Raw genomic sequence first — 25062 nt, 5'->3', positions numbered from 1 at the left:
ACCACATGTCCTCCAGTCTCCTCCGTGTGCTTTGTCCAGAGACGTGAAGTACGTACTCAGAGCCACAGCTACATGAGCTATGCCAGAACACTGCCAGGAATTCTCTGCCTTCTGCCAGGAATTCTCTCCAGTTCTGTTTACAAATAAAATGGTTGATTTGAATCACCCAAGCAGATATTTCATTTAACCTAGGGGGCCCATTGGGCTGGAATTAAGTGAGCAGCTATATTACTTTGCAAAATTTTTAAACTAATTTATTTATTTTAATTGGAGGATAATTACTTTGTAATATTTTTAAGTCTAAAATAAAAGCAAGGATTTTGCTATCCCGTGCTGGACAAATGTGCATCCTCAGTGCGGTGGAAGTGAACCCAGGAAGCCTGCAGAGTGGTGCTGTCAAAATCTCTCTCTCCTTCCCACCAGCGCTGAGGACCCAGAGAGCTGGGCCTCTGGCTTGGAAGTCCTCTGGCCTGGCATCTTCCTTTCCTGCTCTGCCAGGGCCCTGCCAACAGTAAGCCCGCTTCTCAGGATGATGCACGCCTGGAGCGTGGTTAGATGCCCCCCACCCCGCCTCCCCACTGGCCTGATCTACCGATCAGCCTGGCCTGCATCTTTGACACCAACACCTGGAAGAGGCCAAGTCTTGGCAAGCTCACGAGCAGCTCCTGTGCAGCTACACACAGGCTGAAAGGAGTCTTGTTTTTTAATTTGATTTTTCTTCCCTTATAACAAGCAAAGTTCACATCACAGACAAATTGCCTGGAAATTCCAATTTAATAAGGCATGTGCATTTTTCAGGCCTAGAAGCACAGAAAATGTCTTGCACGCCAGTATTCTTGCGCCAAAAGGTTTATTAAAGAGACAGCTTTGAAAATGCAGAAACGTACATAGACTGCCTGACCAGTCAGTCTCAAGGGCTCGTCGGCCAGGAGGTGGGAATGCAGGATGGGTGACGAGTGCTGGGCTTTCTTCCCCTCGGGGGTAGAGACTCCAGGGCTGGGGAGGGGCACAGCTACCTCGGGGGGCTTCCACAAGCTCTGAGTTTGGAGGCCGTGGGTTCAGGGAAAACAGCGCTGGGCACTCGGGAATTCTCAGTAAATGGAATGACCCCACCCTGCCCTCTCATGGCTGCAAACCTGAGTAGACGCAGGAAGATGGACATCCAGGAGATCTGGGGTCCAGGCAGACCTCCCCAACATCTCGGTGGGAAGAGGCAGCAGAGAAAGTCCATCAACTAACAGAGGAGGACACAGGGCCCAGCAGGCCTGCAATTAAATAGCACAGCGATGGACACCTGGTTGCTTTTCATACATACATAATTTTTTTTTTTTTAGTTAGTTAGTTTTGGCTGTGCTTAGTCTCATTGCTACGTGGATTCTTCTCTAATTGTGGTGAGCAGGGGCTACTCTAGCTGTGGTGCTCAGGCTTCTCCTTTCGGTGGCTTCTCTCGTGGATGGGGCTGGAGGGCGAGAGGGCCTCAGTGGTTGCAGCTCCCAGGCTCCAGAGCACAGGCTCCATAGTTGTGGTACACGGGATCCTGGTTCCTCAGCACCTGGGGTCTTCTGGGACCAGGAATCAAACCTGTATCTCCTGCATTAGCAGGCGGATTCTTTATCACAGAGCCACCAGGCAAGCTCCCAGACCTGGTTATTTTTCAAAGAAAATAAAATAGGTGGGGTATTATCCTGTGAAACCACTCAAGCTCTCGCTTTCACTGGGAACGTGGTCGGTACAGACCTAAACCACTGGGCATTGTTCTCAGGGGACAGCTTCCAATCAACCAACCTCTGTAAGCTTTTTATTCAGTGTAACTCTTCCCTACACCAGAAGCCAACATGCTCATGATAGTGCAAAACTGTGGCCGTGGAGGACCAAAAGCAAAGGCAGGAGAAGAAAAGAGTGTTCCTAGCCAATGTGGAATGCTAGACTACTTAATTCATAGTTCTTTTCATGATTACTTTCATAATTCATTATTATTCTTTTATTTATAATCTAAACTCTGAGTTAAGTCATCAGGGAACAAAGTACAGTCCATTTGAATTCTTCATGATTTCGAATATATCGAACCACCACAAATCACTCCTGGATCAACCATGAACTTGTTACCCTGTAAGATGGGAAACAAATGTCACCATTCTTCGTGTTTTCCCTTTGCTTGATGTTCCAACCAAAAAAGAAAGAATGAAGTAACATCCAACGGGCAGCCACCTGCTCTGGGCACTCCACTCCGCCCTGGGAATGCAGAGCGGCCAGTACCTGGTCCTGGGCATGAGCACACTGTGTCCTGGTTAGGCTCCAGTGTCTGGAATCTGGCACACCCGTGTTTAATTCCATCTCGGCTACTTCTTAGCTGTGCCGCTCTGGGCAAGTGGCTAAGCCTCTCTGAGTCTTGGTTATCTCATCTTTAGAGAGGGGTGATACCCACTTCGTCAGGTTGCTGTGAACCCCAGAAGTAAACATGGCGCCAGCTGTGAATGGTGAGCACAAAGCCAGGAACAGCAAGCATGCAGCAATACGGCCGACTGGAACCTCATCCTGACACTGAGAAACTGGTGAAAGTGGCAGACCTGTGAGGGCCCATACGCTGCTCTTACAGGCATTTTCATCCGTGTGTGTGCCAGAAAGGTCAGAGCATGGAGTGACTAGCCCTTCTAACCGGGGGACTCAAAGCCGGGGGGCGGTGGGGGGGCCGCCAGAGGACACATTTCAGGTGGGTCTTGGCAGATAGCATCTTGCCAGGTGGAAGTGTAAATTACCGTCACACTGAAAGGCGGATGTTTTTAAAGCAGTTGACTCTCAGGAGTAATATATACGTTTCTTCTGTTCTGAGGAAATATGGAAATGATAACTGAGGCATTGAGAGTGGTGAGAAAACCTCCGTTAGCCTCGTTCATTCTCTCCAGCTGTCCCCCGTCATTGTTTCAGCTTCAAAGCCTTGTTCCCCCAGGGCTCACCAAGCCATGCATTTCCAAAACACTCCGGGGAACGCAGTGGGTCACGTCAAGAGAGCGCACTGGGCCTGGCCCAGTGGCCACTGGCACACACAGCGGCCACTTGGAGTCAGGCCTCGCTTGACCCTCACAGCCACCACCAAGGCCACTGGGATTGTCCCGTCCAACAGAGGAGGAAATGGATTCACAGGGAGTCTGAGTCTTCTTCACTCCGAGGTCTATACCTTTAACTCCCCCGTGATGCTGACGACATGTGCAATTGGGCAGAGCTTGTGTTAAGGGCAGGGCCCTGGCTCAAAGTTCAGATCCCAACATTGCTGCACACTAGCTGTTTACCTTGGCAAAGGCATTGATCTCTCCGGGTGTGTGTTTTGTGGGGGGTGAGGGAGTGGAGTTGCTCTTGTTTTGATTTGGTTTGCTTTCCCACTGGAATAATATTTATTGTTTTCCTTGGCAAAAAGTCAAAGTGCTAAATTTTTTAAAAAATAAAGCATCCTACTTAAGTTTTTTTTTTTTTAATATACAAGTTGGTTTAAAATGGCCAAAGTTCAGGGAAAACTAAGAAATCTACAGCCTGTAGTTTAATAATAGAAAAACTAAGACAATCATAAGGTCTATAGCATCTAGCCACCTCTCAGTTGCCTGTGTTTCCCTAGCCACCCAGGTCAAAGACATCCAGGTCATGTTCAGCCAGACAGACAAGGCTCTCATTTCTTAATGTACTTTTCTATTGCTTGAACTTCTTACAATGAGCCTGTGTTACTCAAAAATAATAACATTCTTTTTAATTTTTATTTTATATTGGAGTGTAGTTGATTAACAATGTCATGTTAGTTTCAGGTTTATAGTAAAGTGATTCAGTTATATGTATACATGCGTCTATTCTTTTTCAATTTTTTTTTCCCATTTAGGTGATTACAGAACACTGAGCAGAGTTCCCTGTTCTATATATACAATAGGTCCTTGTTAATTATCTATTTTAAATAAAGTAGTGTGTATAGAACATTTCAAAATTCTTTGATGGTTTCCCGTATATCTAGAATTCAAACCCCTTAAATGATTCAGGTTCTTTGTAATTTGTCCCTCCAAATTCATTTCCTTTCAGTTTCCCCTGGAGAAGCTATGTTCCAACCACAACCATCTACCTTCTGGTCCCTAAATATTTATTCGTTCACTATCTGTTGAGTGTCGTATATGTGCTAAGCAGTGTTCCAGGAGATGGGGTCATGACAGTAAACAGACATCCTCGCTACTGTGAAACTAATATTTTAGTGCCTATCTCTGTTCCCTGTTAATTCATACTCTTCCTTCCCCGACGTGTCTGTCCTCTCATTCTCTGACAACATGACCCATTCCATCTGTCTCAGTTTGGATGTGCATCCTCTGTGAGAACCCCAGGGTAAGCCTCCATCACAGGCAATCCCTTCTTCTCCCAGGCATCCGTGTGCCCTGCCCATACCTTCATGACAATGCTTCTCCCAGCCGGTCTGCATACAAGATGCATCCAAGGTGTAAAGGGGGGATAAAAAAAACAACTGGACTTGAACTCAGGAGACAGGCTGTGAGCCCTTCCACTATGAGAGCCGGGCAGACACGAGCTCCTTCCTTCCAGGCTTGTCACGAGGAATAAAGGAGGTGCATGTGCAAAACACTCAGCACAGAGACAGCCCAGAGTTAATGGTCAGTCATTACTTTCTGGATGAACAACTGCACTCTAATGATGTTTTTGGATTTGTATTAAAAATTGTCTGGCAGCTAGCATGGGAGCTTGTGCCCAGCACTCTGTGAACATTTTTTGAATCTATTTTGAATATAATCTGTCATTGTTTGGGGATTTTTTTTTCAGGTATTCTGTTTATAAGGATCCAGCAGGCTGGCTGAATATCAACCCCATCAACGGAACTGTTGACACCACTGCTGTGCTGGACCGTGAGTCCCCATTCGTCCACAACAGTGTCTACACTGCCCTCTTCCTGGCAATTGACAGTGGTGAGCAATTTTTTAAATTCCAATAAGTGTGTACTTTTCAGTTCTAAATATATCTTTATACTTTTACATTTCTTCTGTCAGGCCTAGAGGTGTTCTTGGTAAGAACAGAAATGTGGGAGTTTAAATCCCCTATCTACCATGTATGAGCTGTGTGACCATGATTAAGTTACTTAACCTTGCTGAGTTTCAGTGTCTTCATTGTGAAAAATAAGAAAATAATAGGCAGACGCGAGAGACGCCCGGCTTCGGCGGCGTAGACACAAGAGACGCCCGGCTCTGGCGCAACCGACCACGTGCAGAATCGTGGCTGAGAGGAGCTACCCCGCGCCCAGGGTTAGGGTGGTGGCTGAGAGGAGCTGTACCACGTCCAGGAGGCGGTGGCTGCTTGGGCACCGGAGGGCCGAGAGGAGCTGATCCACATTCAAAGCAGGAGGGGCGGCCTTGAGGAGATACCCCTCGTCCAAGGTAAGGTACAGTGGCTGCACCTTGCTGGAGCAGCTGGGAAGAGATACTCCACGACCAAGTGGAATATAAGAATCCAGTGATCTGGGGAGGAAGGAACAAGATGGCGGAGGGATAAGACGGCGAGACCACTCTCTCCCCAACAAGTTCATCAAAAGAACATTTGAACGCGGAGTAAAGTCCACAAAACAACTTCTGAATACTGGCAGAGGACATCAGGCTCCCAGAAAAGCAGCCCATTGTCTTCTAAAGGAGAGAGAGGAAATCCAGCTCCACCCACCAGAACACCGACACATGCTTCCCTAACCAGGGAACCCGGACAAGTCACCCGTCCAACCCCACACACAGCGAAGAAACTACATAATAAAGAGAACTCCACAAACTGCAAGAAGAGGGAAAGGCCACCCCAAGCAAAGCAATATAAGCAAGATGAAGAGGCAGAGAAATACCCAGCAAGTAAAGGAACAAGATAATTGCCCACCAACACAAACAAAAGAAGAAGATATAGGGAATTTACCTGATAAAGAATTTCAAATTTTGATGGTGAAAATGATTCAAAATCTTGAAAGCAAAATGGAGTTACAGATAAATAACCTGGAGAAAAGGATTGAGAAGATGGAAGAAAGATTTAATAAGGACGTAGAAGAAATAAAAAAGAGTCAATATACAATGAATAATGCAATAGATGAGATCAGAAACACTCTGGAGGGAACAAACAGTAGAATAACAAAGGCAGATGACAGGATAAGCGAACTAGAAGATAGAATTCTAGAAATAAATGAAACAGAGAGGAAAAAAGAAAAACGAATTAAAAGAAATGAGGACAATATTAGAGACCTCTGGGACAATGTTAAACGCTCCAACATTCGAATCATAGGAGTCCCAGAAGAAGACAAAAAGGAAGACCATGAGAGAATACTTGAGGAGATAATAGTTGAAAACTTCCCTAAAATAGGGAAAGAAATAATCACCCAAGTCCAAGAAACCCAGAGAGTCCCCAACAGGATAAACCCAAGGTGAAATACTCCAAGACACATATTAATCAAATTAACAAAGATCAAACACAAAGAACAAATATTAAAGGCAGCAAGGGAAAAGCAGCAAATAACACATAAGGGGATTCCCATAAGGATAACAGCTGATCTTTCAACAGAAACTCTTCAGGCCAGAAGGGAGTGGCAAGACATACTTAAAGTGATGAAAGAAAATACCCTACAGCCCAGATTACTATACCAAGCAAGGATCTCATTCAAATATGAAGGAGAAATCAAAAGCTTTACAGACAAGCAAAAGCGGAGGGAATTCAGCATCACCAAACCAGCTCTCCAACAAATGCTAAAGGATCTTCTATAGACAGGAAACATAGAAAGAGTGTATAAACTTGAACCCAAAGCAATAAAGAAAATGGCTACGGGATCGTACTTATCAATAATTACCTTAAACATAAATGGGTTGAAATTTTCAAAAAGGCTAGGAAACAATTCTCATAGCCATCAATAGTTCAGTGTTGAGTTCATGAATAGTTTTTAAAGTTTGGGACAAACTGTAGTATTTGCTATTTGAAGTACTATTTGTAATTGGCATATTACGATGTAACATTGGTCTTCATTTCCAACTTAAAACGCCTAAAAATGCCTAACAGGTTTTTAGATTTGTGAATTTTAGTTGAAATGTATTTTATGATGTTACTAAACCTGCAGAAATATTGAAATATTTCAGAGAACTTATTCACTGTACATTTAATTTATTTTATTTATAAAAGTTATTAACTGTAGAAAGTTTAAAAAAAAAAAAAGAACAGAAATGTGTGAGGGCAGGGAAGCAAAGTGCATAAACACACCGTGAGTCAGTAAAACCCCCAAGTCCTGGAATCCTCAGGTCTTTGTCTAGATAGAGGTCAGAGCAGTGAGCTCACCCTGTTCTGTCTCCAGCAGGCTCCAAGGCTCGGAAGCCAAGCTGATGTCCTTCATCCTAGCTCCTGTTCTCATCTACAGGGACAGTTCTTTCCCCTAATGCAAGGTGAAAGAAAATCCCAGGGGACATCATGGATCCTGACGATTGAATTGTCCCCACAGCTTTGTTCCTCTTATGATATACACCATAGAAAGACATCAAGTCCCCTCAGCTAGTACCTTCGTAATCAGCTAATAATACAATATCCACAAGCCAGACTCTGTTCCAGACACTGGAGATAGAGTCGTGAACAAACAAAGATCATTGTCCTCACGCGGCTGGCACACTCATGGAGAAAGGAAGGAATCTGACTAAAATATATAATGTGCTTTTGGGGAAGAAAAAGGAATACTATTTATGTATGAAACAGGGAAACAGGAAGAAGAGATAGCAAACAAAAGGATGCTATAGTTTTAACTAGACAGCCCTGAAAGGCTGGCTGAAGAAGTGGCGTTTGAGTCAAAACATGAAGAAAGTGGGGATGGGACCCCTGAAGCAATCTCAGGGAAGAGCAAGGAGGCTGGGGGCCAGAGCAAAGAGGGCGGTGGTCCAGGATGTGGATCGTGGAGGGTCGCGTGGGCCCCTATGTGACCCTTGGCTTCTACTTTGTGTGGAATGGACACCATTGCCAAATGCCACAATCCTTCTGCTGCTCTGCTGAGACAGGGAAATAAGACCGAAGGAGGGACACCTCTTAGGAAAACTGAGGACAATGTAGAGAGGATGGTGGCTTGGACCACTAATAGAGGAGGGGATGAGAAGGGGTCAGATTCTGGAGATAGTCTGTAGATTACAGATGCAATGCTAACAGGATTTGCTACTGATGAGGGGGGCTCAGAATTCGTTTTCAAGTATATTAAGCTGAGATGTCTACTGTATCAATCACACAAGCTTTGCTCTCCCTGTAATTCCTGGAAGCCAGCTGTTCATAGCTGAAGACTCAGTTCTGAGTCCTGTAAGTACATTGAAATAGATATTTGTAGGGTTCTTTATATGTTCCTTCGTTCCCCTATAATGGGTGAACTGAGACTTCTCAGAGGCTGGGTGCTTCCATGCACACCAGATAGAAGAGCACATCTGAGAAGTGGGCGATCACTGTGGCTCACAGCAGGCAGAGTGGACTCCACAGCGAGTCCACCTTACAGTCTGGCCATGAACGGGGTAGGCGGCAGGGCGGAGGTGGGGTACCTGGGGCCACAGAGCGGTGGAATCAAAACTAAAAGGGGGTGTGGTGTGGGAGGCAAGAAAAGGGTTATATCCCCTGTGCGTACATGAGGAGAAATTCATCTGGATGCATATGGAAAAAGTCTTCAAGACAAGTCGTCTGAAGAAGCAGGCACCCAAAGGACCGCACATGCTCCTGAGGAGGAAAGTGACGTGATGAAAGAGCGCGTGGACACTCGTCAGCAGAGAGCTGGACCAGGCCCTGTGCGTGGTCCTGGAGACTCAGAGATGAACAGTACATCGTCCTTGTGCTCAGCGAGCTAATGAGTTACCCAGCGAGTTAGACCAGCAAGCAGCAGATGACCAAAGAACATCATAGCTGTCCTATGGGAATTAACCAGAGGAGCCCCAGACCATCCAGTCTCAGAGGTGGTCATGGGGAGCTTCTTGGTTGAGGGGATCTCTAACCCGAGTGATAAAGGATAAGTTGAGAAAGGGTGTTCTGCTAGAAGCCTGAAAGAGAGTAGATATATGAGACCCTGAAACGTTGCTCAGTGTGACTGGAGGCTCCATATTTACAGAGATAAGGGAATTGGACCTTGAGTGGAATGCTCAGCTCCTAACACATGCCAAACTTTGAGTGGGCACTCATGTATCTGTGGAATAGATCATACATTAGGTCATTCTCCATAGGCCATGCCGAGAAGTTTGATTTGATTCTCAAATTCCTCCAGGATAACTGTACTTTAGGAAGGTAACCCCCACGGCAATGTGGAGAATCAGTCAGGTCATGATGAGACATGAGGTAAGGAGGCCCTAGAGAGCCGTGGAGAAATCAAAGTAAGAGAAGCGGTGGAAGTAGTCTGGGTGGACTGAATCTAGAGCCGGGAAACACGTTGAAAGCCATCACGCGTATCTTAGTTAAAGGGATCACGCAGCCTGGTGGCAACAGAAGCAAATTAGAAAGGGCGAATCCAGAAAACATCTGGATGTTAGAAACAAGGCTTTGAAAACAACACATACTCAACTTGAAACAGAGAAAGGTGGTAGTAAGTTTCTAGTCAGCAATCTAGTCCATTAACCGAAACAGAACTAGTTTCAGAGGACTGTTGCCACAGTGTCTGTGTGGGGTGGATGCTGAGATGGTCCCATGAGATGCTGCAAGGCAGGATGAAATAGAGGCCAGGAGGCTTTTCTCAGGGACTCACGATGCAAGAGAGACGGGCACCATCAGAGCAGATATGTTTTGTGGAAAGAGCAAGTCTAGACAGGGATCAGCAGTGGAGGACAACAAGCCAAGGAGATTTAGAATGCTGTTCCAACAAATGGTGTCAGTGAGGATCAGCTGAAGTAATGATTTCAGAGTTCTGAGAACCACGTAAATGTATCTGTACATTGTACAGAAACATTTACATTGTACATGTACATTGTACATGTAGAGAAAATTCTCAGCTAAGAACACCATAAAGGAAGTTTGAATATTTTATGCAATTAATCATCCAAAAAAACCTAGAAATGAAGTAAACTTTAACTTTTGCCAGAGACAGGTGTGACTGTTCAAGCTACTTATAGATTCTGAGATTCAGCTTCTACTTCTACAAAATAAGGAAGATAACGTCTGCTTCTAAGGTTGTTGTGAGAAGATGAAGTGCTGGGCCCTCTACAGTTCCCATCAAGAGTCATACTGAATGTTCAGTAAATGTCAGTCACACCCCAGTAGCGTTATAGGAAGGAAAGAGTGGACCTCAAGGAATATACAGTTTGAAGTGTATTTCTTCTCTGACTTCATTAATACTAATATCAGGCAAGGAAATTCAAAATCTGGCATCACAGATGTTTCCAAAGTTTAGAAATGTCCCTGAAGATGGAGTAGTAAATAAAAAACAGGTTGGCGTCACTATACAGAGCCATCATTAGAGATGATAATCTTGAACAAGGCCCAAAAGAAAAAAGAGAATAAATTTTAAAAGACCTCATAAATCAGAGAAACTTTTATTTAAAGTCTCCTTGTCACTCACCAAAACCTTATCTCTGGATATTATGTTCCACCAGGAAAAACCAACACTTACCTGTGAGATCAAAGTTAATAGTACTAACAGATGTCTCAATGTTAAACAAAGTAAGAATTTTTATTTTATTAATTTTATAGAAATTCAGTGTATTTGATGGGATGAAATTATAATGAATTTTTGTCATGAGGGAAGCTAAAGCAAAATAAATTGATTCTCTTCAAATAAGGAGTGAAGGGCTTCCCTGGTAGCTAAGCTGGTAAAGAATCCGACTGCAATGCAGGAGACCCTGGTTTGATTTCTGGGTTGGGAAGATCCCCTGCAGAAGGGATAGGCCACCCACTCCAGTGTTCTTGGGCTTCCCTGGTGGCTCAGTTGGTTAAGAATCCACCTGCCATGCTGGAGACCTGGGTTCAATCCCTGGGTTGGGAAGATCCCCTGGAGGAGGGCATGGCAACCCACTCCAGTATTCTTTGCTGGAGAATCCCCATGGACAGAGGAACCCTGTAGACTGCAGTCCATGGGGTCTTAAAGAATTGGATGCTACTAAGCAACTAAGCACAACACAAACAAGGAGTCCCTCAGGAATTTATACCAAAACATGTCAATAAAATACATGGCTGTGGGAACTTTCTGGTAGGATATAGTAGACCCAATGTCCCTACTGTGAAAACTAGAAAAAGGTGGCTAGATCACAGAAGTCTTCATTGTAAAGGCATCAGAGAGCTGCAGAAGCAGTGATACCTAAATCAACTAAGAACTAAAACAGAAAAAAGGAAAGAGTTCTAAAAAGAGTATATGGCCCCTAGCCATTTTTTCCTCTTGGGGGCCATTTTAGATTTTGGGCAAGGATCAGGCTTGATCCAGGCAAGGCCTAGGATGGAGAGAAATACTTATAACATTTATGTGACTGGTGTGACAAAGTGAAAACCTGAGGGTCCTTAAGCACATGGTTATAGATAAATGCCTTTTAAAGGGCAGGGTGAAATCTCCCAGGGTCTCACTGAAACAAAGACCTAACAAAGCAAGCAAACTCACCCTAAACACACAGCCGTTCCTCTTTAAGGCATTTGCCATGGTTTGAAGCTACAGGGGACTTGTATGCAAAAGACACCAGGAAAGAAGAAAGGGTAAGGGACTTGAACAGATATTCACCACAAAAGATATACAAATGGCAGTAAATGGATGAAGAGATGCTCAACACTCATCAAGGAAATAAAAATTAAACTATGCAAATATAAATTAAAATACAAATTAATCAAGGAAATACAATGACATTCAAAACACGGCACACCTACAAAATGACTGAACTGAAAAGATGGGGAATGCCAAGTGTTGGCAAGGGTGTGAAATCACTAGGACTCTCCCACCCAGCTGGGAGAAGTATGATCTGGTACAACCACTCGGGAAGCTGCAAGTATCAAATACCACTGAACGTATGCATCCCCTGTGACCAGGAACCACATGCCTTGCTATACATCCACCAGAAACGCATGCATCTCTTCACCAAAACCCACACACCCGAGTGTAACTCCCAGCACTATTAATGCTAGCTCAAAATTGGAAACTGTCCAAATGCCCAACAAATGTAGAATAAATGAATGGTTCAGTTCAGTTCAGTCGCTCAGTCGTGTCCGACTCTCTGCGACCCCATGAATCACAGCACGCCAGGTCTCCCTGTCCATCACCAACTCCCGGAGTTCACTCAAACCCATGTCCATCGAGGTGGTGATGCCATCCAGCCATCTCATTCTCTGTCGTCCCCGTCTCCTCCCGCCCCCTACCTTTCCCAGCATCAGTCTTTTCCAGTGAGTCAACTCTTCGCATGAGGTGGCCAAAGTATTGGAGTTTCAGCTTCAGCATCAGTCCTTCCAATGAACACCCAGGATTGATCTCCTCTAGAATGGACTGGTTGGATCTCCTTGCAGTACAAGGGACTCTCAAGAGTCTTCTCCAACACCACAATGAATGGTACATTCACACAATTGGGTCTATACAGCACTGAGAATGGATGATGTGCAGCTATTGACAACAAGTGAATGAATCTTGCAAACAACACTGAGCAAAAAGAAGGCTGAAGCAGAAGATCACATCCTGAGTGATTCCACTTATATCAGGGTCGAACAAGCCAAACTAATTCTTGCTTCAGCATTCCTTAAGGGACTCTTTCTTAACTTAAGTGTACAGTTAATTCACAATGTTGTAAATAACTATATATATAACTATATATATTCTTTTACAGATTCTTTTCCCTTATAGATCATTACAAAATACTGAGTGTATTTCCCGGTGCTATATGGAAGGTTCTTATTGTTTATCTGTTTTATATATGGGCTGCCGTCTATGGGGTCGCACAGAGTCGGACACGACTGAAGCGACTTAGCAGCAGCAGCAGTGTGTATCTATTAATCCCAAAGTCCTCATTTATGCCTCTCCCCACTTTCCTCTTTGGTACTCATAAATTTGTCTTCTATGTCTGTTTCTGTTTTGTATATAATTTCATTTGTATCTTATTTTTTAGATTCCACATATAAGCAATATCATATATTTGTCTTTCTTTGACTTAATTCACATAGTATGATAATCTCTAGTTTCATCCATGGTGCTGCAAATTCATTCATTATTTCATTCTTTTTTAAGGTTTAGTAATATTTCATTGTGTATACATATCACATCTTCTTTATCCATTCAAACGGATTTTTAGGTTGATTCCATGTCCTGGCCATTGTAAATAGTACTACAATGAACATCCAGGTGCATTTATCTTTTCAAATTATGGTTTTCTTTGCATATATGCCCGGGAGTGGGATTGCAGGATCATATGTATAGGTAGTTTTGTAAGGAACTCCAGAGGAGTTTCTTAATCTTGTATATATTGGACTCACTACCTGGGTGTGTTCAGATTTTGCAGTTTCTTCAAGCTGTGTCATTAAAGAAAATGAATGTTTCTATATTTCAATACAACTTAAGAAATATATATATATATATAAAACTACACAGAAAGCATGTCCCTGGTCCACTGTGCCTTCTCCAGGAGACTGTAACCATTCATGTGTTCTCTAAGTACCTGGTACCCTACAGCTAGACCCTCAGCGTCTCGACATTCTAAGGAAGGACAATCCCCAGCTGCTGGAGGGCAGAGGGCAGTAGTGCCAGGAGAGTGGAGTGACAGGACATCTGCAGAGGGAACAAGGCGAAGTGTGCAGCTTGCAGCCCTGTAACACTTAGCAAAAGCAGAAGGGATGCCATGATCACTCCTACACAAGCTCTACTCATTCAGCTCAGAACAATGGGAAGGCAGCACCAAAAGAGAATCTTTTACGAACCTCTTCGAGACTAGAAGCTGTGAGATCAGAATGGAGAAACGTAAAATAAGTCAGAAGAAGGGCTGCAAATCTATCCTGAGTTAAAATCTCTTTAACAGAAGAGTTTTAGAGAAACTTTTAGAAGTTTTAGAAGACTTAAAGAGAAAACTCTTTAACTTTCAGTTCAGTTCAGTCGCTCAGTCGTGTCCGACTCTTTGCGACCCCAAGAATCACAGCACTCCAGGCCTCCCTGTCCATCACCAACTCCCGGAGTTCACCCAAGTTCATGTGCATCGAGTCAGTGATGCCACCCAGCCATCTCATTCTCTGTCGTCCCCGTCTCCTCCTTCCCCCAATCCCTCCCAGCATCAGAGTCTTTTCCAATGAGTCACCTCTTCGCATGAGGTGGCCAAAGTATTGGAGTTTCAGCTTTAGCTTTAACAGAAGTTAAAAATTCTTTGGACCTGCTTGCTTGTGGCTCCAGTGTGAGTCTATGTAGATTCTAGAACAGCACTTCATGATGATATTGATAATGCCTGGGATACAGATGATTTGAGGAGGAAAAGACACAGACAGAGGCTACAGATAGAGGCTAGGTTGCAACCCACAGAATACTCAAGGATGTAGAAGGCAATTTTCATAAACTGGTGTCAATTTTAATGAACTATAAATTACCCAACAGCCTTGATTTTTTATAAGTGAAATGCTTTTGTTTGGCTAAAGCAGAACAGGCTGCTGTAGTTTAATGACTGGAAGAGTACAGCCTTTCATCCTATAGATTAATAAGGTGTGACCTTTCCTGTTGGCAAGCATTTTATCTTTAAAGATGGATATTGTCATTTACCTTATGTGGTCCAGATTTTCTGAAAGGTTAAGACAGTGCCTTCAGAATACAGGAACTCCTTCATTAAAGACTTAACAAACAGAGAATCGCTGGCCTGTCTTAAGATAGGGGGAAAAAATAATGTTAATAACTGTTAAGGAAAATACCAAGATGCAGAGAGAGCGCATTCAGGAGTGCAGTCAGATGGCATCCCTCTGGGACTGTGCTGACAAGGAGGCAAAGCTGCAGCAATTAGCACTGGGCAAATCCCAGGTGGTTATCGTGCCTGCTCAGGTAATCACCAGAAAGGTCGGATGTGAGTCTCGCTGTCTTATGTGGGCTGAAAGCTGCCACAGGCCATTTCTCCTCGGAGTCCAAGAACTACCCCCTGCAAGGGGCTTGTCCTGGGCAGGAAAGGTGGGGCTGGCCCCTGCTTCTTGGCTCCCTGCCTTCTGCTCAGGCCTCCATCAGGCTGCTCTTCCCGCTTCCTTCTCACCTATAACCTCAGCTTTCACTCCTCCTTCTGTTCTGAAATTGGGTAGGGTTCAGTGCATGACTGTTATTGAATGGCTCTTATACCCTCAGAAGATCTTAAATTGTGACTCCAAATGCCAAAGACAAGTGTTTTGCTTCAAGAAGTTCAAATGCCCTTGCTTTCTAGCACCCAGCTTATGCAGAGAGTTTAAAGAAAAAAGAGAAAAATTATCCCCATTAGTTCTTCCTAAGGCTCAGAGCATACGAAATAGTTTGAGCCAGGAAACACATACTATTTCTAGCATCCATATGAAGTCTTTATATGATTATCAAGTGTTACATCCCCATCTATTTTCATTTAAAAGAATAAGGGGAAAAAACAAGCCCAATTATGGCTAAATTCAGCAGCATGTTTTCCTGACTTAGCAACTTGTATAAAGTATGTTTGAGTCTGTCAGTAAAAAATGTGCTGTGGGCAACCAAGAAAACACAGACAGAGGACCGAGTGTAACAGCTGTACAATTAAAATGGAATAGGCTAAGATCATGATTTTTCATGAGCTAAGATCTATCATGTCCTAACCTGTCTTTTCCCTCAGTCTCCTATATAATAGATGATCTGATAATACCAGCCCATCAAAATTGAAATACTGTACAAAGGACTTTTAAATTGATTCAAAAAGAAAAGAAGTATATTGGCCCCATAAGTGGAATGACCACTGAACTACTGGATAACAACGGCCCCCAAACTGGGGGAATCTGAACTTCAAAGTGATGCCTCCATTTATCATCATTCTCTTTCTGTGGATCAACCAAGCCTGCATGGGGGATGTAGTAAAATTATTTAGATTAATTCTACTTAAAAGATGCTAGTTTGGATAAAATCAAGCCATTAGTTATGATGGCAACCCAATTAAGCCAGTTTAACACCCCTTATCTCAGCTGTTATAGTAATTGAGGAAGAAAAATACATTGAAGACCCAGCCATCATTCCTTGTTACTTCAAGTACCAGTAAAATATCAATCACATTGAAAATACTAGCTCCAATTTTGTCACTGACAAAATGGCCCAATAAAAGAACTCTTGAGATCTGGTAATAGAAGGGCTGTGATCAGAGCCATGGGTAGCAGCAAATGCACTCCATAGAGAGGGGGACCTGGTGCTCTGCTCCTCTCAGAAGGAGCAGCACCCCAGCTTAGCTGAAGGCCCTCTCAGCCTGTCTCCCCACCTGCAGGGTGCAGATAAACACCTGTCCTGCTGTGCTGTTACAAGGATGGGAAATCCTGAATGCAAACTTCCTGGTGACTTATAACCCCTTAAACATTATAAAACTTAAATATTTAAGTCAGCCTACTTGAGCTGAGTCATGGACTGATTTTTCTAAACGTATCATTACAAAATCATCAGTATCTGAAGCAAACTATGAAGTGTCATCTGATGACTATGCTAGTGATGGTCTGAACATTTTTCTAGAGAAGGGATGGGCTGCAGAGCCCTCTACTGAGAGTAGGGCTCTGAATCAGAAAATTAGCCAGAAAATGCTGCCTTCTCTGTGAGCATTGATAATGCATGGAGCTTGTTCTGTCTGAATGGGGAGAGGTAAGCTAACCTTCATCTTACTGATGGCAGGACATTTCCATGCTGACCAGTCAAATCAACCATCTTAAACATAGTGTTATCAAACATTCTTTGGAGGAAAAAACAACTGATTTGAGCATTAGAATGCTGTCTGCAAATGCCCATCTCTGCCAGCTCAATTCATCCTGCCAAGGGGGTCTCTTAGCCCGTCCTCCTTGGTGTTCCCTCTTCCCCAGCTTGGGTAATAGCATTACCACCTAAACAGTCCCCAAGCTAGAACCCCATCCCCACTGACGTTCCTCCCCCATCACTCCCAGTCCAGTCTCACTCCCTGTCCAGCCTCTGCTCTCACATCCCCACAGCCCTCACCTAAGCCCCCTCTGTCAGTCCCTGTTACTGCCCCCGCCTCCCAACTGCTCCTCCCTGCCCTCCCTCCTCACTCGAGTCCTCTCCTTTCCCTGCCTCCTGCACCCCGCCTTTCATCAAGGCCAACATCCAGATGAAAAGTCTCTGACCGCTTCTTCCCACAACTTCTAGCCACAGGATTTCCTCCTCCTAGAAGCACCTTCTCCAGCCTCACAAAGTGTTCTTGTTTCCAGCCATCTTTTTATGGAGACTCCTGAGCTATCCCCAGACAGTTCATTACTCCACGTCATAAGCTCCCGTGATATTTCATCCTCACTCCTCTTCCTGCACTTACAGTGTTATCTTGCATCAGTTTACATATCTGTTCCTGCCACATGGTTAGTATTTCAACAACAGATACCCTGCACGGTTGACTTTTGTGCTTAGCCAACCCGGCACAGGGCAGTCACAATAAATAATTATGGACTGAATGAATGAAATGAAACTGTCATGTTTAGAAACGGCCTCCAAATCAATTCTTCCCCTATTTTTGCCTTTTCTTTGGTTTCCGTAAAATGGAAGCAAAAAAGTCAAATGCTGGAAGTAAAAAAAAAACAGTTTCAGGTTTCAGATTATTCCTCCTCCTAAAGAACTGAGTCTGAACTATGTGAATAATTGCCTCAGTTCTACATCAAGTATTAACCATGGAAACCTGGTGCTATAGTTTGCAAATCTATTTTCGACCACGTTTTTGATTGGTTTGCTACTAAATTTTTCAGAATATAAAATGAGATTGGCAAGATCTCTATTAACACAGCAATAAAAAAGTGCTTATGAATTAAAAAGCAACAAGATTCTTGGCTTACAGGGCACATGCCAAAAAAAAAGAAAAAAGCGGACATGTAAAATAGTGATCCTGCAGAGCCATGGTAAACAGAACATAGGGACGAACTGAGTAATATGAAGGATGACCCTTCAGAGAGGTGTCCTGGTTCACTCCCACCTGTGAGCACAGGTAAATGTAGCTTAGAGCCCTGCTCACGTGAAATTAAAAAAATAAAAGACCTGGCATTTCTTTGCTCACAGCTACTTAGCAAAGGTTCAGCACATGCCCAGACATGCAGAGGGAACTGGGGTAGGGATGGGGAGTAGGTTGCCCCACCCAATCACCTTGCCCTAACAAACACACATCAGAATCCAGCAAGGGCGCCCAGCCTTCACTTAGGGGCCACATGTGAACTGTGGTTGCCCATGAATTGGCCCATCCTCCCGATTTTCCTCCCAGAATTTGGGCCTCAAGCTTCCTTGAGATGCCCAGCTCAGGTCTCCCTTCTGGTTCCTGGAGTGGACTCCCTGCTCTGAGTTCCACAGATACTCCATCCCACATACACACTTGTTTCTCCTCCAGGTGGGGGAAGGGAAGACACTGTTCTCAGAATAGAGGGAAACCTATGGAAATACAAACATATATGATTGTTAAGTATGGAAAGAGCAATTTTCAAATCAACCTGAATTAATTCAAAACTCAACCCACAGAATTCAGGCTTTTTTTAGCATGAGCTACCCATTCTCCTTGTGTAGCACTTTCTGATAAACACTGCATTTCCTTCACCACAGATAATAATAATAATAAATAAATAATTTTTTAATCTACCAGGTTCTAATAGGACATGACAGAGAATAGTCCTGACGCTCAGTCTGGGGAGCTCAGAAACGAGCTTCCTGCCTTTCCCTCCTCTCAACTTTATCTTCCTGCATATTATTCTCATTGCAGGCAGCCTCACTCTGCACATTATTCCCCATGCAGAACCACCTGGATGCGTGATTCCCACTGTAGGACACGTGCTGCACACCTCCAGCCCAGAGACTAGAAAAGTCTACTGCCTTCCTGCACTTCTCAGGGCTCGCTTCCAGATGTTCTGGCTGAGATTCAACCTTCTTTGCATGTGAAGCCAGCCCAGCCAACTGTGGCAAGACCAGGGAGCCTATTCTTCTATGGGCACTCTCTTGAGGAGATCCTCTGGGGTCTGATCTTACCAGTCTAGGGATATTGTAGTGCGTGTAAATCTGGTCTCTCAAAGGCAGTTGTTCATAGCAGCACTGTTCATAACCGACTAAAAGCAGAAACAACCCAGATGTCCATTAGCTAGTGAAAACATGGTCGATCAACAGAATGGAGTATTATTCAGCTATAGAAAGGAATGAAGTACTGATTCTTGGTATAACATGGATGAGCCTCAGAGATATCATTTGGGGACTTTTCTGGTGGTCCAGTGGATAAAACTTCGCCTTCACTTGAAGAGGCTGCAGGTTCAGTTCCTGATTAGGGAGCTAAGACCCCCTGTGCCTCTCAGCCAAAAAACCAAAACATAAACCAGAAGCAATATTATAACAAATTCAAAAATACTTTTTTTAAAGTTGTGTGTTATTTAATTGCTGGGCCATATCTGACTCTTTTGCGACCCCATGGACTGTATGTAGCCCACCAGGCTCCTCTGTCCACGGGATTTCCCAGGCAATGATACTGGAGTGGGTTGCCATTTCCTTCTCCAGGGGATCTTCCTAACACAGGGATAGAACCCACATCTCCTGCATTGGCAGGTGGATTCTTTATCACCTGGGAAACCCTTTTAAAATGGAGCATATCAAAAAAAACAACTTTAATAAATAAATAAAATTATATAGTGTGGTAGTTGCAGAACTGTGCAAATTTACTAAATATCAATTCTTTGTAAAAAACAAATAGAGAAAAGAAAGTAGAATTGGAAAAAATATTTTAATCCCTGTATAACTTTTGAATTTACATTTCTATTTCTGATTATCACAGTAATCATGGTTATTATAAAGGAGATTGAAAAGAGAAAAGTATTACTTTAATGTTAATTACATGGAGAGATAATCACTATTTAGGTTTGGGTATATTTCTTCCTAATCTTTTTCCTAATCATATATATCTTTTAATTAGTGTCACACTGTTTTTGTCTGTTACTGACAAGATAGATATATATATGTGTATCCTTTGAATAATGGAACCTATCATAAAATCTCAGTGGTTTTTTTTTTTTTTTTGGCCAAGTGAAAATCCTACGTGATCAGGGTTCTGAATAAAATGATATCCCCATAACCCTAACCTGGCCCCACTTCTCATTACACCCACCCAGTGCCAGGAGACCCAGGTGCTCTTGGGTACAGACCTTAGCTCCGCCCACCTTCAACAGAAAGCAGTATATTGTTGGTGACTTAAGTAACAAAACACATAGATTGTTTTTCACCCCTTCTACCAATTCTTGATGCCAACCACAGCTCCAGAACACCTAAACTTTGAGCTCCACAGTCTGGCACGGCCAGTGGGTTGTGCTGCGACCACCGGTCATTCCACTCACTTCTGGAGTTTCCACAACACGCACAGCATGGGAACACTGTGTCTCATGGGCCACAGTCCTCGGACGGGTGACACACCACCAATGGTCACAGTGCCGTGGACAAGTTACTTTATCTTCTGAGTCCCAGTTTCCTCTTCTGGAAAAATGAGGGAAGACTGGAGGGTAGAGCCCCATGTGCTCAAATAGCAACCTCTCTGGTTTGCTTGGACTTTTAGAAAATGTACAGCTCTGCCCCAACTACACCTGGAACACAAAAGTCCAAGCCTCGATACTGAACCAACCAGACTGAGGGTTTGGCCAGGACAGCTGGCACTGAGCACAGGATACCAACTCAACCATCTCTCGAGGAGATTATCACCACCAAAGTGAATAAATACAAGTTAAATTGTCTTGTTTCAAAATCAAGCCGCAGGATCAGTCTGGTCCTAAACTGATCAATTTGTGAAGTATTATAAGCTGTCAGCGCCGAGTGGAAATGACAAAGCCAGAAATGGGTGCAAGCAGTGGTCCAGGGCACAACTTCCTGAGGTCAGAGCATCTCTGTGGTCTTGAAGGCACAGTCCTGTTGATAAAACAGATTAGGTTATTCAGGTCCAGGAAAGAAAATGGTGACCATTATTCCCATGTCAAGGCACTGTTCGGCAGCACAAAAGCTTGAAGCAAAATGAATGACCCACCGAGATTTGAAGGCTGTGGGGAGGAAGAGAGGGAGAGATGTCTTTTAGTGGGGAAAGAGTTTCAGGTGGGCAAGATGAAAGAAATTCTCAAGATGGACAGCGGTGATGGCTGCACAGTAGGAATGTACTTCATGCCACGGAACTGTACGCTTAAAAATGGTAAAGATTATGCATATTTTACCACAATAAAAGTAGCTCATAAGAAAAAGACACAAAAACAATACTAATAATAACCCCAAATGATGGAAGTTTAGTTTGCTATTGTAGTTGAAATGAGAGCCTATAAGAATCAATCTACAGAGTGCAAACTTGGACATAGAAAGCTAAGATTAACCCTCATTCTAGAGAAGGAGGCCTGAGACATGGAATTCATCTGAGCCAGTGCTCAGCCTCAGCCTCACAACAACTAAAACCAAGGTGTCGCACATAGGAAGCTCCAACCTTGCACGGAGCCCAGGCCGCACTTCCAGTTCTCCCGGTGACTGCCGACACTGGTGTGAACCGGAGTGCGTTTCCTAAGGCAGGACCATGACCTTCATCAGATCCCCAAAGGGGAACCCACCTCCCATTCTATTTAAGACCCCCTGACAGGAGTGGTTCGTCTGGGGACCATTGCGTCTCCTGACATTATAAAGACAAAAGCGCTTACAGTCACGGTTCTCCTCTAAGGAGCACCCAGGAAGAGCAAGTGCAGGTCTAGCTCCACATCCCAGGATTTCGCTCACACTGAGGCTTTTCCCTGTTGGAACAGAGGAGGGGTCAGTCCCAGCCGTGCTAGAGTGGGCCCTTGACAGCTCTGGCTTGTGGATGGAAAGGAGAGAAGAGGGGTGAGGGATTTTTGTTGCGTGCCAGAGAATATCTGGAAGTTTGGCATTTCCTGGACCCGCACAACTGCTGGAGCTGAAGGGCTCATGAAGAATCTTTACATTTTAAATTACATTTTAGTTTGGGGTGGTGATTTTCCTCCATCCCATACATATAAACTGGGAGAGGCTTTCCCTGAGGATTTTGAGAATCCACTCTTTACCTTCTCAACAAAAGAAAAACAAGCTCATTTTGCTTGACTTCAGAAAAAGACATCACCAGCCTGGCCTGAGAATAACACAGGGGAAATTGAAGACAGTAGTATAATTAAGTTCACGAAAGGCCAATTCTTATGACCATATTTCAAATACTCATAATGCCTTCTCATCCATTCTACCAAATGACTCCATACTATATTCAGAGTGAAAAAAATATAATGGATTCCTCTGAGATATTCAATTAGTTCCATAAAAAGAGAAAAATAATTTTTCAATAAAGAAATTCAGCCAAATGACTAAAGCTGACAGTGAAGAACCAACTTCAAAGTAATTATGCATCTCCTTTGAGTTCTTGCGCTAACAAAAGTTGATGGTCTGCCTCCATTAGAAATAGCTATCCTTCTGATGATTAATTACAGTTGTGCTCCTATTTTAGCAGACACTTACTTGAATGTTTATTCTGGAACTATCTTTGGGTGTTGCTCTGTTTAAATTTCCACCAGCCCCACTAAAGAGTATCCGTTCTCTAGACACACAGGCATACAGAACAGACTTGTGGTTGCCAAGGAGGAGACGGGGTGGGGAAGGGATGCATTGGGAGTTTGGGGTTAGCAGATGCAAGCTATTATAAATAAGATGGATCAACAACAAGGTCCAACAATGGCACAGGGAACTATATTCAACATATCTTGTGATAAACCATAATGGGAAAGAATATGAAAAAGAATGTGTATATATGTAGCAGTCAGTCACTCAATCATGTCTGACTCTTTTGCAACCCCATAGACTGTAACCCGACAGGTTCCAGGCAAGAATACTGGAGTGGGTTGCCATTCCCTTCTCCGACCAAGAATCAAACCTGGGTCTGCTGCATTGCAGGCAGATTCTTTACTGTCTGAACCACCAGGGAAACCATATATATGTATAACTGAATCATTTTGCCATAAAGCAGAAATTAACACAATATTGTAAATGAACTATTCTCCACTAAAAATTAAAAAAAAAAAAACTTTAGAGTGTTTGTTCTCATGCTTTGTGAATCACTGATCAGCTTCCTTCAATCTGGCTTCTTCCCACTAATGCAATCACTCCCTAGAAAGTCACCAGTAACATTCTTCTTGGGAAACCCCATTGCTTCTCTTGACTCCTTATCTTTTGGGGCATCATAACAATTTAATTCTTGATCATTGCCTCCTCCTCCAGTTCATCTCCCCCATGTCTTCCAGAAACTATCACCTGGCTTTTTAAACTTTTAACCTGCTCTTTGGGGTTTCTTGAGGTGCCCACCCCTCTGTACTTCTGCACTTTCACCTCAGGTAACCTAATTCACTAGAAAGGTTTCAAAAGCGTCTACATCAACAGTTCCCATTGGCTAACTCAGCCCTGGCATGTCTCCCAAGCTCTGGGCACTTTCTTGCAGGCGCACTGAACTTGACAGGCTCTTAGCACAGTCAGAGCTGAGGCTGTTGCCTTTCTGCACCCCACTACCTTCCGCTTTTCTTCTGGCAGCCTCACCTGAGGGCCTCAATAAGACGAGACATGTATTTGCTGTTCATACTGCCCTTCGTGATGCAATCTATTGCTGGGCTCCCTGCCTCCAGTGCCCAGCATCTCCTGTCAATACCACTGTGTATTTCCACAAATAAGTCAGATCATATGGTTCCACCACCTTTCTGAAAAACTCACGTTGGCTTCCCACTGCCAACATGCAAATACTTGGCTATTTAGATTAAAGGTTTCATTATGGTAAGCAAGGATAAGTTCTAATTATCATTTCCATTCTTTGAGTGACTTTCAATGTGCTGGTATGACATGTGTGTTTAAATCTTAGCACTCTAATGGCGAAGTCTGAAGAACGTCAGTCAGAAGCCTTACATATGATAAAAGGTTTTTTGTATTTTGGTGTTTTTTTTTTTTAAGATTCCACATGTAAGCAATATCATATGATATCTGTCTTTACTTCAGTAATCTGTGAACTAAGTGAAGTAATCTGTCTGGATTACTTCACTTAGTATGATTATTTCTAAGTGCAATCCCACTCCTAGGCATATACCTGGAGAGAACTATAATTCAAAAAGATAGATGCAGCCTGTGTTCACAGCAGCACTATTCACAATATCCAGGACGTGGAAACCCAGATGTCCGTGGACAGGTGAATGGATAAAGCCGATGTGGTGTGTAGGCAGTGGAATATTACTCAGCCATAAAAAGAATGAAATAACGCCACTTGCAGCAACAGGAATAGACCTAGAGAGTGTAATACTACAAGGCCTTTTGTACCACTAAACTTGATACACAGATGGAAGCCGTCCCTTTTGGTCCTGTTTGAAATCTAATGACAGCAGTAAAGGTGTCCAGCACTTTGGGAAGAGGTACTGTGGACGATGACCCCTATGTTGTATGGGTTGTGTGCTAACATCTCCCCTTTCTGTAGGCAACCCGCCCGCAACCGGCACTGGGACTCTGCTGATAACTCTGGAAGACGTGAATGACAATGCACCCTTCATTTACCCCACGGTAGCAGAGGTCTGTGATGATGCCAAAAACCTCAGCGTAGTCATTTTGGGAGCAACAGATAAGGATCTTCACCCAAACACAGATCCTTTCAAATTTGAAATCCATAAACAAACTGTTCCTGATAAAGTCTGGAAGATCTCCAAGATCAACAGTAAGTCCTCTTAACGTTCCGTTGTTATTCTTCAGCTTTGAAGCCTCGTTTCCCTGGCTTGGTTTCTGTTCCAGCCTGTTCCTCCTTTCCTGAGCTCTCGCGTATTCTCACGTGGTTTGTTTCAAGTTATTCACACATTACAAACGCTGACAACTTTCCTACCAGCACCTGTACACAATTTGTAAAAATATTGAGTGTCAGTTTCTTAGAAATGCAAACCTGACAGATTTCTGCTTTCTGTCTCATCTTTTCTCTGCTG

General features: G+C 43.6%; 1 protein-coding gene across 1 annotated transcript in view; it reads left to right on the top strand.

The window, feature by feature from the left end:
* CDH13 (cadherin 13) overlaps positions 1 to 25062 on the top strand; it is a 1084595-nt gene that overhangs the window by 1047457 nt on the left and 12076 nt on the right. The window contains exons 11-12 of the mRNA XM_055413053.2: positions 4798 to 4940; positions 24570 to 24803. Of these exons, the coding sequence (XP_055269028.2) occupies positions 4798 to 4940; positions 24570 to 24803 (377 nt within the window). The remainder of the gene's footprint in view (positions 1 to 4797; positions 4941 to 24569; positions 24804 to 25062) is intronic.

This window comes from Moschus berezovskii, chromosome 22 (assembly GCF_049115385.1).
Source record: "Moschus berezovskii isolate FMDL1 chromosome 22, NW_MosBer_1.0, whole genome shotgun sequence".
In the NCBI taxonomy this organism is placed as follows: domain Eukaryota; kingdom Metazoa; phylum Chordata; class Mammalia; order Artiodactyla; family Moschidae; genus Moschus; species Moschus berezovskii.
Note: the sequence above shows the minus strand (reverse complement) of the source record. Positions and strands in the feature narration are given on the sequence as shown.